General features: G+C 39.6%; 1 protein-coding gene across 1 annotated transcript in view; it reads left to right on the top strand.

Annotated features, from left to right (window-relative positions):
- Window positions 1–19,525, top strand: part of CHP1 (calcineurin like EF-hand protein 1) — a 37,267-nt gene that overhangs the window by 4,346 nt on the left and 13,396 nt on the right. The window contains exons 2-4 of the mRNA XM_060168827.1: window positions 3,790–3,862; window positions 14,337–14,417; window positions 18,056–18,183. Coding sequence (XP_060024810.1) covers window positions 3,790–3,862; window positions 14,337–14,417; window positions 18,056–18,183 — 282 coding nt within the window. The remainder of the gene's footprint in view (window positions 1–3,789; window positions 3,863–14,336; window positions 14,418–18,055; window positions 18,184–19,525) is intronic.

Here is a 19,525-nt window from a genome sequence, read left to right on the forward strand (position 1 = left end):
TTTTTAATCTCTTTTAAGTCTCTTAATCTATAGGTTTCCTGAGAGAGTAGGCCAGCTCTTGAAGTCCTCTTGCCAGAGGAAATGCGAAATATTGGGGTGTGGAGTTTTCAGGAGGAATGGTTAGGGGTGCAGGCTTCAACCTCCCAATCTTTTGAGAGTTACCTTCAGTTGCACATATATGCTTTACCTAGGTTATTAATCTGTTCTTCTGCGTTAAGATTTAGGATAAAGGCAAGGGCAAAATGACTTTTTTTCTTATTCCCTTTTCATTTTTACTCTTCACTTTGCTTTTCCTCCATAGTGCTTGGCATTTCTGTGAAATGCCACCTTTCTCTGAGCACAGTAATGATAGTCAGAACGGCTTTTAGTCAGGAAGATTAGCAGTGTCTTTTAAGTAACCTTTCAACAATAGAAACTAATTATTTGCCCATCAGTGGAGAAAAATATAGCTTCGTTCAAGATATGCCCACATTCACAGCCTTTTCTGAAAGTAATTGTCAACTCCTGAGACTTCCTTTGGGTTACCAAGAATGATGCAGGTTTTGGTCACTTGTCCTGCTAACCTAGCGCCTTCTGGTGAGAATAGTTTCCTGGAAACTTGTCCTGCCTTCCTCTGTGGCAGTTCCAATACCTTTTTGCTCCTTGAAGTTACTCTGAGGTATACACCTTGGAGTTTGCTTTATATTCTTGGTCATAGTGAGTTTAGCACCTGAATTAAAGCCTGCTTACTTGCTGCTGCTGCTGTTGCTGCTTCTTCTCCTTCTTCTCTTTCTCCTCCTTCTTCGTCTGTTCTAACGGAGCTCTTTGTAACAATATCATTATAACATTAGTTCCGATATTTAGGAGGTAGATTGAGATGTAACCATACTGAGTTGTGTTAAAAGTTGGCATTTGGTTGTACATTTCTCCCCTGATTTCCACATAGCCCAGTTTGTCCTGGAAGATAGCAGTTTTATGGTTGTTTGGATACTTATTTACACAGTTATTTTTAACATATTGGTAAATTAGGAACTCAGCCATAAACTGATCTCTTTTTCTGAAATATGGGATGTAATGTCATGCCATTACTCACTAAGGGAATTTTAAAAATCGTACTATAAGGTTTCAGTGTCCCTTTCTTTTGGATGGTGTTCTAGATTAGAAAGATGTCTGATGGCTCACTTGTTAGTTGAAGAAGTTGGACAAGGTGACAACATTTCTTCCAACTTAAAAATTTTATAACTTGCTGTACATACTCATATATACATACATACGGAATTTCTAGAAGGATTCACAGTAAACTGGTAATAGTGTTTGACTCTGGCAATGGAGACTGAGGAATGCGGTTGTTAGGGTGACTTTTCGTTATGATCACCTTTTTTTTTTTTTTTTTTTTTTTTTTTTTTTTTTTTTTGGTGCGGTATGCGGGTCTCTCCCTGTTGTGGCCTCTCCCATTGCGGAGCACAGGTTCCAGACGCGCAGGCGCAGCGGCCATGGCTCACGGGCCCAGCCGCTCCGCGGCACGTGGGATCTTCCCGGACCGGGGCACAAACCCGTGTCCCCTGCATCAGCAGGCAGACTCTCAACCACTGCGCCACCAGGGAAGCCCTATGATCACTTTTGTACCATTTTTACCATGTGGATAGATTGTTTTCTCAAATAAAAAAAAAAAAACTAGTATAAAAAGAACTGCAATTTGAATGTGTTCCTTGTTAAAGAAAAGTAACCTGAAATACATAATACTCAGTGGACTAAATATTATGCAGTTATTAAAAAGGACTCCAATATAGAAAAATTATGAATTAATAAGTGAAAAATAAGCTATTATGTTTATGTAAAGTACACAGTGACATGTTAGATGATATATGAAGAAATGAAAGCAGTGATGTTGAGATGGTGAACGAATTTTGTTTTTTCAAAAAATCCTTTGGGAAAGTTAGTCATTCTTTAACTGACTTATTTTGTGAAAACTAAAGGGAACTTTAGTTCTAGAGCAGCCTTTGAGGCCCGAGGCCAAAGCCTAGTCAGGTTCCTGAAGAAAACGGTTGTGACTGGCAGAATCAGGAGAAAGCTGGAGATTAATTAGTACAGCAGTAAAACTGTACCTGCAGGCTCACAATGTAAGGATAATGATGATAATAGCTAACCTGGGGTGCTTACCAAGTGCCAGACCTTTGCCAAGCGCTTTCCTCTCCTGGATTCTGTTAGTTCATTCCACAACCCCACTCACTCACCCCTTACTGGTAAGCTGTGGTGCCGTGATTGGAATCAGAACCTGTCAACCTGACTCTCACAAGAGTGTACACCAAGCTACTGACACCTGCCTGACTAGCAGAAAGGTCCACAACTGCTTCAGTGTCTGGCCCCCTGCTGGCTCTACCCTGGCTGGGTATGGTTCTGCCTCCTCCTCTGCTCTCTGCTCTCCTTAGAGAGCCAGTCGTACAGAACGGAGCCCAGCCTGCACTGAAACCTGACGCTGAAGAATTCACAGCTTTGCCCAGTGTGTCTTCTCCTCCTAGCGCTGGGCCACTCACTTCCTGTTTCTCCTGCCCGTGGCCCTGTTTATTTTATCCCATTGTTCCTAAAACTGCAGGTGGATTTTTGTTTCTTGAGCTGGGGGAGGAAGACAACTACCAGGACTCCCTCAGCCACCCCTTTACCCGTGAAGGTACAGCCTAGGACAAAGTCCACACTTGCCACACGCTTTTTGGCTGTTGTCTTTTCTCCTTTGATAACTTCTTTTTTTCCTCCTACCTCCCATCTGCCACGAGACTAAACTATTTCCCAGAAATTCCTTTTTGCATTTCCAAAGTTTCATTGTCTACCTGTAGTTATTACCTCATAATTGTCAGCTTGTGCCTGAGTTAGTCCAAAATGAGGAGCAAAACAGCTTCCTTGTAGATGTCATCTGATGATAACATGACCATTTTACAAATTACCTAATTTCCTTTCTCGGAGCCCATTCCTTTACTGGGAACTCAGTGGAGGTCATGCCATCACAGAGAAGAGGCTGACCCAAGGCTGTGGTGATCTTTTACCCGAAGATCAGTCCTGAGGGAAAAGATAAAGCCACTGATGCTTGGGGTAGGAGTAAATCAGATTTTTAAAATACAATCTGTTTCACAAGACCCAATCTTTTTTTTTTTTTTTGCGGTACGCAGGCCTCTCACTGTTGTGGCCTCTCCCGTTGCGGAGCACAGGCTCCGGACGCACAGGCTCAGTGGCCATGGCTCACGGGCCCAGCTGCTCCACGGCATGTGGGATCCTCCCGGACTGGGGCACGAACCTGTGTCCCCTGCATCGGCAGGCAGACTCTCAACCACTGTGCCACCAGGGAACTCCAGCCCCAATCTTTAATTCAACACAAGTTACCTACCCAGCTGTGCCAGCCTGAAACATCAAACTGATTAATAGAGATGCATTTTTAATCAAAGCATGCATTTTCATAGCCTCTAAGTCAGGGTACTGAAAGGTGAAAGTTTCACAATTTCCTTTTAAACTAAATTTGGCCTTGTTTTGTTAAATCTTAACTACCTGACATGTAACACAGTCTTAATTAAGCCTAGACTTCATTCCTGAGAGTCAATTTTGTTTACTCTTGATTTAGTTTATTTTCTAACTCCTTTCATTCTTCCTGCTTTGACACTCTAGAGGTGAGTTGGAGTTGAGATTTCGGCCCACTTTACTGACTTTGAAGCGTTTAATGTTGGCCTGGGACCAGAAGAGCAGCTGGCTTCTGAAGGGCCACATTCAGGTTCAATTCGAGTGGAGGGCAACTTCTCCAACTGGGACTAATTTTGTGTTCTTTAGTTTCCCACAGTCAGATCACCCGCCTCTACAGCCGGTTCACCAGCCTGGACAAAGGAGAGAATGGGACTCTCAGGTAGGCAGTTCCGTTCTTTATTTTCTGACAACGTCTGAATAGCTGCCTTTATCCAGAGAGCAGACACAATAGGCATCTGGAATGCAGAGAACAGGGACCATTTCTTCACTCATCTTTGAGTATCATTGATCCACAGGGGACTTACATACTAAGCAGAACAATGAAATTACATTTATCACTAGGTGCTTGCTACTTTACTCCAGCTCCCCTTAGTTTGGGTGGCCATTGCTCTGGTCCTATGAATGTACCTTTGGGAATTTCGGCTTTCTCTGCTTGAGTTTTCCCACAGCTCTTTTCCAAACATGTTAGCTTTCAGGAGGCTGACCCATAGCAATCCAAGATGGTGTAGGTTGTTTTGTCCTTTCCCCTCTCATTTCCCAACCCAACCCATATTCCTAGGGTACATCAGTTTATATGTATTAATGTTAGATAAGATGTTCAGTATTTTCGTCTAGAGCAGTGGTTCTCAACTGATGGCTATTTTCCCTTGGGTGGCCAAATATCTGGAGACATTTTTGACTGTCACAGCTGGGGAATGCTACTGATGTCTAGTGGGTAGAGGCCAGGAATGCTGCTGAACATCCTAAAATGCACAGGACAATCCCCCCTAAATGTCAGTAGTGCCACAGCTGAGAAACTGGTCTTGAGTAAGTATATGATTTCTGAGTAATGTAATGCTGTATCATTTCATATTTGTAATTGTCTTATAGTCAAATGAAATATCTCCTTACCGCCACCTCCCAACCTAACTCAGTAGCAGCATTTTGTTACTGTTGTTCCTCAGCCTTGATTGAATGATATAGAATGAAGCTGTTTGCCTTTCTGACGGCTGTCAAGAAACAATGGAGGACTTCTTTAGAAGCCTTGTAGCATAGGTGTGGAGTGTAGCATGACAGGGAGAGGAATATAGTTGCTGAGCCTTTGTGCATAATCCTCAGGCAGAAGAGCTAGAAAATGGCTGATAAATCCATAGGGCCATGTTTGTTTAGGGCAAAATCTGGCTTCACTGAAAGCTGGAATTGACCAAAACCATGCTGCCCAGTCATTAAAGTCAATGGCTACGGAATACCTATCACGTGCAAAGACCACACTAAGTACTTTTTCTTTTTTTTTACCGCACTGCTCAGCATGCAGGATCTTAGTTCCCCGGCCAGTGATCGAACCTGAGCCCCCTGCAGTGGAAGCGCAGAGTCTTAACCACTGGACCGCCAGAGAAGTCCCCTCTTTGTCTTTTTTTAATTGAGGCAAAATACACATAACATAATATTTCACATTTCAAAGTGTACATTTTAGTGGCATTAAGTACATTCACAACACTGTATAATACGTTTATATATTACCACAGTCTAGTTGCAGAACAGTTTCATCAGCTCAGATGGAAACCTCATACCCATTGAGCAGTCATTTCCCATTCCTCTCTCTATGGACATTTCATATAAATGGAATCATGCAGTATGTGGCCTTTTGTGACTGACTCTTTCATATAACATGATTTTTTTTTTAATTAATTTATTTTATTTTTGGCTGCCTTGGGTCTTGGTTGCTGTGGGCAGGCTTTCTCTAGTTGCAGTGAGCAGGGGCTACTCTTCGTTGCAGTGCGTGGGCTTCTCATTGCAGTGGCTTCTCTTGTTGTGGAGAAAGGGCTGTAGGCGCGTGGGCTTCAGTAGTTGTGGTTCACGAGCTCTAGAGCACAGGCTCGGTAGTTGTGGCACATGGGCTTTGTTGCTCCACGGCATGTGGGATCTTCCCGGACCAGGGCTTGAACCCGTGTCCCCTGCATTGGCAGGCGGATTGGTAACCACTGTGCCACCAGGGAAGTCCCCTAACATGTTCAAGATTCTTCCATGTTATAGTGTGTATCAGTACTTCTTTCCTTTTTATGGCTGAATAATATTCCATTGTATGCATAGACCACATTTTGTTCATCCATTCATCAGATGGTAGAGATTTGAGTTGTTAACACCTTTTGGCTACTATGAACATTTTTGTGTGGACTTATGTTTTAATTCTCTTGGGCATATACCTAGGAGTAGAATTGTGGGTCACATGGTAATTTTATGCTTAATTTATTGAAGACCCACCAAACTCTTTTGCACAGCTCTGTACTGTTTTACATTCCCACCAGCAATGTAATGAGGGTTCAAATTTCTCCACATCCTCATCAGCACTTATTATCTCTCTTTTGATTTTAGCTATTCTAGTGGATGTGAATGGTAGATCACTGTGGTTTTGATTTGCAGTTCCCTAGTGGCTAATGATGTTGAGCATCTTTTCTATGTGCTGGTTGACCATTTGTATGTCTTCTTTGGAGAAATGCCTATTCAAGTCCTTTGCCTATTTTTTAACTGGATGTTTGTCATTTTGAGGTTTTTGTATGTATATGTATACACACACACACAATATATATATGTATTTTTTGGTATATTTATACAAAATGAAAAAGAAAGAAGGGACTTCCCTGGTGGTCCAGTGGTTAAGACTGTGCACTTAACCCACTGCAGGGAGCGCGGGTGCGATCCCTGGTCGGGGAACTAAGATCCTACATGCCGCGCAGTGCAGCCAAAACAAAACAAAACAAAACAAAATGTGTGTGTGTGTAACAATAGATAGAAATGTAAGAGTCAGACTTTATTTTTTGGCCTGTGGATATCTAGCTGTTCCAGCACCATTTGTTGAGGAGACTATATAAATTTGTATTAGAAAAATTAACAAGACTAAAAATTTCTATTTTTCCTTCAGCCCAAATACTTGAATAATTTACTTGAGCTTGGGATTACGTCTTCCTCATAAATTCGGATTTAACCACTAAGTGAAGCTATAGAATTCAGATTAGTTTTTTTTTTTTTTCCTGCGGTACGCGGGCCTCTCACTGCTGCGGCCCCCCCCCCCCCCCCCCCCCCCCCCGCTGCGGAGCACAGCCTCCGGACACGCAGGCCCAGCCGCTTTGCGGTATGTGGGATCCTCCCGGACCGGGGCACGAACCCGTGTCCCCTGCATCAGCAGGCAACTCTCAACCACTGCACCACCAGGGAAACCCTTCACATTAGTTTTGAGTCCTTTTCTTCTTTCTAGAAAGGGTGATTTGTAAATGTGTGCTTTAATCACTTTCATTGTTTGCTGGAAAACAATGGAAAATCTTTTGTAAAAGGAGCTGTTTCTCCTCAGAAGAGGTGAAAACTTTCCATGTGTCAGTTAGTCTTACCTGCTCCTTAAAATCTAGGCAAGATTTGCTCTGCCCCTAAAACATAATTTCACACTCTATGGAAAGCCAGTGAACTAACTCACTCATTTGATAGGTATTTATTGAATACCTATGATGCACTAGGCACTGCTTTCTGTTCTGGTTTCTACAAATTCTTGGTAGGGGAAGAGATGGTAGGAAATGATAGGGTAATTTTTGATTTCATGGTTACCTGAGTCTAGCTGATTCTTTTGTATTCAGCATTACAAAGCAGTTGGTCTGAAATCTGTTCTTTGATCTCCATCATGGTTTGGATTAAAATACGGGAAAAGCCCCAAGCCACCTTGAGTGCAAGAAGAAATTACCCCATTGTACTACATAGTAAACAACTAGCATGTTACAGTTAACCCTTGAACAATGCAAGGGTTAGAGGTGGTGACCCTCTGCACAGTCAAATCCGAGAATAACTTATAGTCTGCCCTCAGTGTACGTGGTTCCACATCTGCAGATTCAACCAATGATGGATCCTGTAGTACTGAAGTATTAACTACTGAAAAAAATCCACGCGTGGATGGACCCACACAGTTCAAATCCATGTTGTTCAAGGGTCAACTGTGTATATATCAATAAATCATTTTTTTGGACCCTCCCAATATCAGGGATTTCACAGTGGCTGTGCCTCTGACAATGGCCATCTCAGCCCCTGGCCATCTTGTTATAGATTGTCGTCCCTTCTCCCCCAACCCCATCTTTTCTACTCCCTCCAGCCGTAGACATAACCTGGTAAACTCAGAATTCTTTTATAGTAATAGAGTGATTTATCTCTCTCCAGCCTTTACCGCCAGACTCAGCTCAAGGCCTGTCTTGACCTTTCTAGAACCCATTAGGGTGCTCAGCCGAATATAAGTTACCTCCAGTCTTTTTGTTGCCTTTAACATGCCCCACTTTCCTAAGAAAGTTAGTAGGAGAAATATTTTTCCTTCCACATTTTCACTTTCCTCTCCCAAGATGCTCTATGTCTGCGGCTTGAAGCCAAATTCTGCAGAGTGAGAGACTATAGTGTACTGTCCAAGGCATTCTGTACTCCTTTTTTTAAAATTTAATTTATTTAATTAATTTATTTATTTATTTATTTTGCCTGTGTTGGGTCTTCGTTGCTGTGTGCAGGCTTTCCTCTAGTTGCAGTGAGCAGGGGCTACTCTTCGTTGTGGTACGCAGGCTTGTCATTGTGGTGGCTTCTTTTGTTGCGGAGCACGGGCTCTAGGTGCGCGGGCTTCAGTAGTTGTGGCGCACGGGCTTCAGTAGTTGTGGCGCACGGGCTTCGTTCCTCCGCGGCATGTGGGATCTTCCTGGACCAGGGCTCGAACCCGTGTCCCCTGCATTGACAGGTGGATTCTTAACCACTGTACCACCAGGGAAACCCCTGTACTCCTTTTTTTAAAGTGTCAGTCTCAGTGGGATCATGAAGCAGAAACTATAGAAGGCTTTGGTTAGAAATGGAGCTTCTGCAAAATGCTTTCAGAGATTCACCCCCAAAGTATGTTTTATAGAACACTAGTTCCTTGGCCTACCAATAGGTGTTGAGTTAAAATGATTGGTAATCTTTAGATCGGTATTTCACAGAATATAAATATATACTATAACCTCACAAATCTTACTTTCTTCATGTGCCATTATTTTGGGTGAAATATTTCTACCACTGCCATTGAAATTGGTCTTTGAAAAGCCAGCTGGGTCCTATAAGGTGCCCTGAAATGGTCCTTTGTAGGTCAGATCAGGGTGAGAGCCTGGTCGTTATCTGGATACAAAGAAGGTTTCTTTTGTTTAAATATCCTTGGTGCTGATCTAATCTGTGTTAGATGTCAGGATAATGACTACCCTTTGAGGAGGGGAGCAGATAGAGACAAAAGGAACATGAAGGAGGTATCTGGGTACTGATAGTAATCAATTTTTTGATTTGGGTGCCGGTTATAATCTTCACTTGGTGAAAATTCATCATACCGAATGCTTGTGATTTCTGCTCTTCCCTGTATGTATGTTATACTTCATTAAAAGTTTACTTTAAAAATATCCTGTGCATTGAGCAATTTTTTTGAGCAATTTTAATATTGGATTTTTGTCAGATACTTTTTCTCAAATAATACCATGATGAAAACTATTCCTGGATGGTAAATCCATGCAGGTTAAATTGACTACAGACCAGTTAAACTCTGCAAGAAAGTTATTACTGAAATTACTAGTTGGCTGTGTTGTTATATATCACTTTAAAAAAGATTACCTCTAGGGAATTCCCTGGCGGTCCAGTGGTTAGGACTCAGCGCTTTCACTGCCGGGGGCCCAGGTTCACTCCCTGGTTGGGGAACTAAGATCCCAAATGCCAAAAATAAATAAATAAACAAACAAACAAATAAATAAATAAGATTACCTATAAATTCTAAGAGATTGTTTCCTGAATGGTAGCCATTTATCTGCTTAAAAACTAAGTGCTTTTGAGACTCATTTTCTTCTTTGACTTCATCCAAGAGGGCAGATGATTTCAATATCCTGGATAAGCACTTACTTTGTACACAATGGTATCAGTCATTCCAGAATGGAGTTTCACAGAACCACGATGCCAGTCTAATTCTCATTCTTTTAGTAGATAATCTTTTTTTTTCCTCTCTGAAACCTTCAAATATCTCCTCCTATGTTCTGAAATTTCACAAAGTTGTACCTTTTTGTAGGTTATTTTTCATTATTCATTGCTCAGTATCAGGTGAACCTTCTCAATCTAAAAATACATCCTTTAGGGATGTCCCTGGCAGTCCAGTGGTTAAGACTCCACGCTTCCAATGCAGGGGGCGAGGGTTCAATCCCTGGTTGGGAAACTAAGATCCCACATGCTATGCAGCATGGCCATAAAAAAAGTTAAAAATATGTCCTTTAGCTGGAAAGTTTTCTTCTGCTATTTCTTTACTTCCTCCCCCTCTTATTTCTTTATTGATTTTCATGGCATTTCTGTTGGTTGGCTATTGGACCACCGTGACTCAATTTTCTCTCATATTTTCTGATTTTTTTCCATTGCTTTCTGACAGATATCCTTGAATTTATTTTGTAGACCTTTTGATGAACTTATCCACAGTCATATTTTTAATTTCCAAGAAACTATCTCGTTCTCTGACCTCTGCTCTATCATAGTAGCTTATTTTTGTTTTACAGATGCAAGAACTTATCAAATATCTATTGCGTTACTTACTAGAATCTTTCAGAACTCCTTTTTGTTCCCTGAATTATGATTATCTCTACTCATCTTGATCCTACTTTTTTATGTTATTGATTTTCCCAAAATGCCGGTAAGTGTTGGTTGTCCATTCATATTTATGAAAAAGTGTGGATGGATTACTGTAGAAAACTGGCATGGGCTTGTTTGTGGTTGCTTTCTCCACAGGTCTTTGCCTGGATGGAAGGACTGACTTCAAGCCCTCTATACTCTGAGCAGGGCCAGTAAGTTGCTGGACCTTACTTTAGGGCATACGGTCAGGGAGCAAGGGGACAAATTTGCAACTCTCTTCCCCAAATAAAAGGACTGTGTTCCTGGGGAGCCAGCCTCCAACACTTGGCCGAAACCCTGCCCAGGTGGATCTTTCCATAGCAGTTCTCCATTTTTATCCTGGGGACAAATAGTTTTATATTCTTGGGATGGGTCCTGGCAACAGTGGGCAGCTGACCCATTCTTAAGAGTTCCTTTAATTAGTTTTTGTAACTGCTACTTCCCTCACCTGGCAAACCTGAAAAAAAATTGTATTACCAAGACAAAAAAAATCATTTTTATCAATTTAATTTAAAATATCAAATGTTTTAGATAACGGAAATTATTATCATTTCAATGTTAATAAATATAAATAATTACATAATAAATACAAATAGTAAATGATTTTTCTCTATTATACTAAAATGTGGAAAACTTTTTTTTTAATTAATTAATTACTTTATTTATTTGGTTGTGCCAGGTCCCAGTTGCGGCTCCAGGCCTCCTTAGTTGCAGCAGGTGGCCTCCTTAGTTGTGGCATGCAAACTCTTAGTTGCAGCATGCATGTAGGATCTAGTTCCCTGACCAGGGATCGAACCCGGGCCCCCTGCATTGGGAGCGTGGAGTCTTATCCACTGCGCTACCAGGGAAGTCCCCAGAAAACTGTTTTCTTAATTGAACGTGTGTTCCCACAGGTATGTCCAACTAGCAGACTTTAATGTCCTCATTATGTATGTTATCTAAGCATCTACCCTGGGTCCTTAAAATATAAGAAGTTAACTTTGAGGCTACATCTCTGTATAAGAGAAAGAACTTGCACAGTGAAGATCAGTGTAGAGGGTTGGCATTTCTGGTTACTGAGGTCTCTAAAACTGGTTTCCCAGAGCATCTCTGTGCTTGTACATATCTGGAAAACAAGTCTTCATTGTGAATTTTTTGGCCATAAAAAATGCCATTATACATGGTTCTGCTTACTACCAGTAATAATGTCTTAATCCTCAAGGAAGATTTTCCTAGGCATACTATGAGATAGAATATAATATTGGTATGTTTTTTAATGAGCACACAAAAATTTGCATTTTGAATGAATTATAACACTTGTGGTATGTGAGCTGCTTGGAGTATTTCTTTTTCTCCATTAGATTTGTGTTGGCAGACAAATTTGAGAAGCTGAGTTTTAGAGGTAGTGTCCAGATGATCTCCATTCCACTATAGAACAACCAGCAATAATAAACTGTACATTGTTTGACAGTTTATAAACTATTTTTTATACCCTTTCATTTTTATATTTATATTTTCAACTGTATTCCCCTTGATCTTATAGACCCCATTTTATATACAATCTAAATTCTAAGAGTAAAGTTTAAAAGTGTCGTAAGACAAGGTTTAGGTCCTTATTGACATTGGAAGTCCACGACTAGATTCTTCATTGAGACCCAAGGGGTTAGGCTAGGTTGTGGACTCAGCACCTGATACTAGGCCTGGTATTTAAACTGTATCTTTTTGCAGCTAAAATTACTTAAGCTCATTAGACATTAAACTGAGGTATGTGGCCTTGCAATTCAAATCAGCCTTAATCTTCATTTAAAAGGGAGTAATTATTGTTTCTTAACCTCTGTTAATGTAGAGGAACTACATTGTGTTGATAATGCAGACTTTGTATTATAGAACACATTATATAATAAGAGCTTAGTACATGTTTGTTGAATTAAATAATCAGGACCTCAGTAATTTTCTTTCTTTCATCATTTTAAGCAACCTAGTTATCTTATGAATGGCTTCTTCTAATTCATTAACTGATATAAAAATTATTACCCTAAATGATGAAAGAAGATTAGAATCTGGAGTTATTGTACCAGAACTTTGTGCTTAGTCCCCTGGGTCATTTTCTACGCCTGTAGAAAATGACCAGATGTGGTGGAGATGAGCTTGTTGAATTAATTAAGCACCCTGTAAATGTTAAACCACGAGAGGACCAGAGAGTTGAAGGCTCCTGGGTAAAATACGAACATTTCATTAGCTTCTAGTGCAAAGAGGGTGAAGGAATAAGTTTTATCTCTTCTGTTAGTAAATGTCTTGAAGGCAGGAATCACCTTTTGAGTTTGTATTCCTTTTTCCCCCCTTTTTATCTGGAAATAATTTCAAACTTACAGAAAAGTTGCAAGAATAACGCAAAGAACTTCATATACTCAATACCCACATTTGCCACTTGTTAACATTTTGCCACATACTTCAGTGTGTATTCCTTATAACAAGGACATTGTCATTTCAAAATCAAGAAATTTAGCATTGTGATACAGCACTATTATATAATATTCCATATTCTATATGGTCCATATTCCATTTTTACCTGTTGGCTCAGTATTGTCCTTCATAACAGTTTTTTTTCCTAGTCTAGGATCATGCATTGAGTTCAGTTGTATGTCTCTTAAGTCCTCTTTGATCTAGAACAATGCTCTGCCTTTCTCTGTCCTTTATGACATTGATATTTTGTACATATATTGTCTTTGTTGTAGGTAGCTTTATATTTTTGGCACAGAATATCAACCAAAGAATTTTTTAAAAAACAGTTACTGAACATTTTTTGGGAGAGCACCTTTCAAAAAGTTTATGTACTATGGGAAAGAAGTGTGGTTTTTTAGGAAAAAGAACATGTGCTTTGACTTACAGACTTAGATTTAAATTGCAGTTCTGCCACTTTTTACCTCTGTAGCACTGGACGTGTTACTTTATCTCACTGACTCTCAATTTCCTCTGCTCTGGGTCTTCCCTGGGAGTCCAGTGGTTAAGACACTGTGCTCCCATTGCAGGGGGCATGGGTTCGATCCCTGGTCAGGGAACTAAGATCTCTCATGCCACATGGCACGGCCCCAAAAAAAAAAATCAATTTCCTCAGCTCTAAAAGGGTATAAAGTGGTGACATAAAGAAATGAGATGAAGTATATAAACAGAGTTAGAATGGCACATAATGTATATACAGTGAATGATAACTAACAATATTCACTTCAACAGACTTCAAGTTCTGAGAGGATGACTGCTCTTGCCATATTCTGTGGTTAAATACCTCTAGTCTGTAGAAGGCAATGGAGAAAAGGCCAGTCAGTTAGTTGTCACATTTTATGCTTTTTTTTTTTAGCTGCACCAGACCTTAGTTGTGGCACATGGGATGTTTAGTTGCGGCATGTGGGATCTTTTAGTTGCGGCATACAGGATCTAGTTCCCTGACCAGGGATTGAACCCAGGCCCCCTGCACTGGGAGCGTGGAATCTTAACCACTGGATCATCAGGGAAGTCCCTGTCATGTTTTATTCTCTACTTAGATGTAAATATCACCTAAGAATTCCTTGCATTTCATAAGTGCTGTATATCTTCTTATCAAGGGTATGGAGGCCCCTCTGAATTTTTCCTCCCGTATTCAACTCTGCAGTGTTTGATACTTTGCAGTTGCTCTTCATTCTCCAAACTTACTAAGTACAAAATAGTAATGTTCAAGGAATCATTTACAGGGACAGCTTAGTATTTGCTTGTCAGTTGGTTTACTGACATAACCTGTGTGCTGAATTCACTAGAATGTGGCATAGTCAAACCTGGCTTCTTCCACTCCAGAGCTGGTGCAAGAAACACTTGGCAGCTATTAAAGTGCTATTCTTTGCAGTTATTTGGTATAATTTGCCACAGAAGTAAATTCCAGGAGGTAATATCCCTGCTAGGTTGTACTCTAGCATGACTGAAGGAGTTCATGCTAAGGGCCAATGGTCTCTAACCCAAGGTGATTCTCTTGGCAGCCGGGAAGACTTTCAGCGGATTCCAGAACTTGCCATCAACCCATTGGGGGACCGGATCATCAATGCCTTCTTTCCAGAGGGGTGAGTCCCTGCATTTATTGGGCTTCCTTTCTGAGGCTAATCTGGAATGTTGCTATCGGTTGGGTCATCTCAGACCATGATCCTCCTGATTACATTAGGCCTCTCTAACTCGATCATATCTAAAATATCTCTACCCTCATCCTTGCTTTAAACTTCAGATAGGTCTATTAGCCCATCTTCAAAGTTGTCTTTAGTCTCTGTTTATCTTTGATGTAAAACTAAACATTTTTAAAACTTTTATTTGGAAATAATTTCAATTTACAGAAAAGTTGCAAAATTTGCAAACAGTATGAGGAACACCTGTACATCTTTTACCCAGAAGCATCTGTTGTATTGTTAACATTTTGCCTCATTTGTGTATGCTCTCTGTCTCAGTCCTAGCTAATAAAAACATCATTCAGGCCACATACATAATTACTACAAATTTTCTAGTAGTCACATTTAAAAAGTAAAAATAAACACGTTAAATTAATTTTGGATGAACAAGTTAAATTAACTTTGGCAATATATATTTTATTTAGCCTGATATATCCAAAATATTATTCAATATGTTATCAATATTTTAAAAGTATTATTATATTGTATATTCTTTTTCATATTAAGTCTTTGAAATCTAGTGTGTAATTTATACTTACCACACCTATCAAGTGCTGTAATAATATTAATATAAAATATTATGTATTCTTTTTTCCAGCTTTATTGAGATGTGACTGACATATAACATTGTATAAGTTTAAGGTATACAACATAGTGATTTTATACATGTATAGATTGAAAAATGATAGCCACAATAATATTAATTAACACATTCATCACCTCACATAGTTACTTTTTTCTTTTTTTTTCTTTTTATTTTTTAGTTACTTTTTTCTTGTGATGAGAACTTTTACCTCTCTTAGCAACTTTCAAAGATACAATTCAGTGTTGTTAACTATAGTCACTTTGCTGTACATTTCGTCCCCAGAATGTATCATCTTATAACTAGAGGTTTGTACCCTTTGACCACCTTCATCTATTTCCCTCATTACCTATTGTATTCTAATATATTACTGATAGTCCAATTTTATCAGTTTATCCAACAATCTTTTTAGCATGTCCCCTTCCTCCAGTATAGGATCCCAGTCTGGCTCAGTTGTCATATCTCTTTAGTCTCCTTTAATCCAGAACATTGCTTTACATTTCTTTTACGACATCAACTATGGATGTAGTTCCCCTACCATACACACACTTTCTCAAACAGATTTAGGTTTGTGTAATGTAAAACTAGGCTTTTGATATGCTTCACTAACCTAATACACTGCCTTCAAAGTGCTGAGTCAATATTTACTGATTCAATTACATACCGTTTCCTGAATAAAGCTTATCATATAATCTTGTTTTAAGTAATCTCTTTAACAATGTCTTCCTGGTTCCTTGTGACTTGTTTATTTGACCCAGAGGACTTTAAAATGTTATATGTTTGCCAGTTCTTAGTAATGAGACTAAGTGTCAGTGAGTGCACCATCAGATAAAACGCTGGAGAGGAAATTTTAGAACTCTGAATTGAGAGCAAAGGAATTTGCAAGTTGAGAAGACGGTCACTCAGTAAATTTGAGTGACAGTCAAAGGGGAAGACTAGCAGCCAGTTCATGTGAAGATAGGACTCAATCAGACTGAGACCTGCCCTTTTCAGATTCATGGTGACCGTGAGTAATCACTTACACTTCCTCATTTTCTGATTTTTTTTTTTTCTCTCCCTGAAATGCCCAGTTTGTTTCAGGTGTGGTTTTAGTGCTGAATTCTTGCCTTTTTTCACTTCCTTTTTTTAGCCCTTGCAGAGAACTGTCTGGAGATAACTTTCACTGCTCTTTTGTATCCAAACCTTTTGCAATGAAAAGTAAACCCCGTAGAGTCATTTTGCCAGCTTTTTTTTTAAGTGTTCCCTAGTAACCATTGATTATTTGAAGAAGCAGCTTGTGGAAAGCTGTTTTGTAAAGGCCAGACCACCTTTGTTGTGACTACAGTGTTGTCTGTCATCCTTTTCACTGATCTCTTTCTTGCTAAGGACACAATGTGTGCTGATGTACTTGAGGTATATATGAGGAGGCTGAGGATGGCGCTGGACTACACTGGTCGGCTCTTAGCACGCTGCACCTCTACTTCTTGCTCTAATCAGATACAGATATTTGGCTTCTGGGTTTTTTGTTTTTCTCTGGTCATATTTAGGTTCAATTTGTTTTTAAAGAATGAGATTTGAAAGTAAGACATTGGTATTTAGTTCCCTTTTACTCAGAGACATGCCAGTGATATATGTACTCATTTATCTGTTTGTTCTAGCATGTGACTCAGATCTTATTACACATTCCTTGATTCCTCAGCCCTTACTCACATTTTTTAGAGATAACGCTCCATTAGCAGTATAGCTACCTTAAAGAGTGAAAGGTCGTTCCTTTGGGTACAAGCGGCTCGCAAGCTAGCCTTTGAACTCTACCTTTACAAGGTCTCTGATCTCTGTGTTTGCTGGCACTTAGGAGACCCGACATACCACATCTATTCAATGGGAGCAAAGACTCAGATGTATTTTTAGGTAGCCACAGGAACCAGGCAACCTGTTCTTTCCATGACTGCCTTAGATAAATAGCTATGTCACATGGGACATTCTCCTTTAATATTAAAAACATTCTTTATTCATTCAAGTTTTAGAATTATTTCTTATAGGGTTACTGATTAGCCTGTGGTGTGATAAAAAGATTTTCTCTAATCTTAAGTACCCAAAAAGCTTTATACACAAAGGTCTTTCAAAACATTATGAGGAAAATATCTATCCAATTATGAGGGAATAATAAAATCATGATACAGCCACACAATTATTATGCAGATGGTTTAAATGTTTCAAAGTGTTTATACTGATTGTAGACATGCCTAAAAGTTTAAAAAAAGCAAGCTACAAAATTATGCAGTATGTTCACAATTATCCAAAAAACATAGAAAAATTACTGGGAGATATATTAACAATGATTGTGATTGATTGGTAGAACTAGAAGTGGTATTTTTCTCTTTTCTTTTTATCAAATTTCCAAAAATTTGATAAAATTTATTTATTGCTTCTATAACTAAATATTTATTTTATTGTATTTATGTATTTATTGCTTCTATAACTAAATAAACTTTATTTCAAAAGCAGCTTTTACATAATATGCCTTAACGTTAAAATATCACTAGGTACGTGTGACTGCAGGGGAGACATGAGAGGTGGTTAGGGAGACACTGGGTTGAAATGACTTAACTTGCTGTTTGCTGCAGAGTCTGAAGCCAGTGAGTTCAAGTTCTGGCTTGTCTGATAGCACAGCCCTGCTGCTACTTAAAATCCTCTTTGGGAAAAGAGAAGTAAATTCAATAGGTAACTGACTCTGGTAAGTCCTGTTACCTCTCTAAGTCTGGTTAATAATTTGTAAAGTAAGAATAAAACCTCACAAGCTTGTGGCAAGACTTAACTGAAGATATTTTATGAGCCCTAAAGTACCATGTGTATGGAAAGAGACCTCATTAAATGGACTTCCAGGCCACTCTAGCTAAACCTGTTAATGTATTGAATTCATAAGAAATAATCACCTTGCCTTGACTGACAAGATGTTCTTTTTGTTATCTTTCCTGATCAGAGAGGACCAGGTAAACTTCCGCGGATTCATGAGGACCTTGGCTCATTTCCGACCCATTGAGGATAATGAAAAGAGCAAAGATGTGAATGGACCAGAACCACTCAACAGCCGAAGCAACAAACTGCACTGTAAGGAGATAAAGTCTTCTGGCTTAAAATATTTGCTTTTCATTTCTCACAAATCATTTATTTACTCATTCATTCACTGAACAAGCATTTATTCTAACATAGTGGTTAAGAGCTCAGACCCTGGAGCTAAACTGGCTGGATTTGATTTAATTAATTAATTTATCTATTTATTTTTGGCTGCGTTGGGTCTTCATTGCCATGCACCGGCTTTCTCTAGTTGCGGCGAGCAGGGGCTACTCTTTGTTGCGGTGCACGGGCTTCTCATTGCAGTGGCTTCTCTTTTTGTGGAGCATGGGCTCTAGGTGCGCAGGCTGCAGTAGTTGTAGCACACGGGCTCTAGAGCGCAGGCTTCGTAGCTGTGGCGCACGGGCTTAGTTGCTCCACAGCGTGTGGGATCTTCCCGGACCAGGGATCGAATCCGTGTCCCCTGCATTGGCAGGTGGATTCTTAACCACTGTGCCACCAGGGAAGTCCCAACTGGCTGGATTTGAATCCCAGCTCTGCCACTTTTTGGCCCTGTGTCTTTGGGCAAGTTACTTAAAATCTTTGGGCCTCAGTTTCCTTTTCTGTAAAATGAGATATTAAGGGGTTTCAAACAGGAAGGTTTGAAGGCAATAAGAGTTAGCTGCTAATATATCCTGTTTGCCAGGTACTGTGATAAGTGCTAGAGTGACAACAGTGAGAAAGACCCATCCCACCTTAGAATTTGATAGATACTGGGATATGACTTAAGTAGGGGTGGACAGCTACATTAGTGCAAGACTTAATTTTTGTCTCCATGCCTCTTGCCGCCTTTCCTTGGATATTTGTTAATTTCCCTCTGCCCTTTGTTGGTTCATGTATGATATTGCCTAATCCCTTATAATACTTCTCCAAGAAATTAAATTTAAATTTCTCTTTGCATTCAACACAAGTTGAAACTGAAATTGTATTGAACTGGGGACTTCCCTGGTGGTCCAGTGGTTAAGACTCCGCGTTTCCACTGCAGGGGGCATGGGTTTGATCCCTGGTCGGGGAACTAAGATTCCGTATTCCATGTGGCGCAGCCAAAAAAAAGAAAAGAAAAGAAATTGTATTGAATTGATTGAGCCCTAGCTTCTCTTGCTTGGGTGCACAGTGAAGTCTATGAAGCCACAGAATAAATGGGGCCCATCAAGTTTTTTTGTTTTTGTTTTTTAATTAATTTATGCCCATCAAGTTTTTACTGAACGATTTAAAGAAAAATTAAAAGCTTTTTAATATTGAAACAAATATAGATAAACTATAGAATATAATGCCAAATTTACATACATTTGAAAGATAGTACATGAAACTTAAACTTTTAATTTGTAGCGCTTGGGCC

The sequence above is a fragment of the Lagenorhynchus albirostris genome, chromosome 1 (assembly GCF_949774975.1).
Source record: "Lagenorhynchus albirostris chromosome 1, mLagAlb1.1, whole genome shotgun sequence".
Classification (NCBI taxonomy): Eukaryota; Metazoa; Chordata; class Mammalia; order Artiodactyla; family Delphinidae; genus Lagenorhynchus; species Lagenorhynchus albirostris.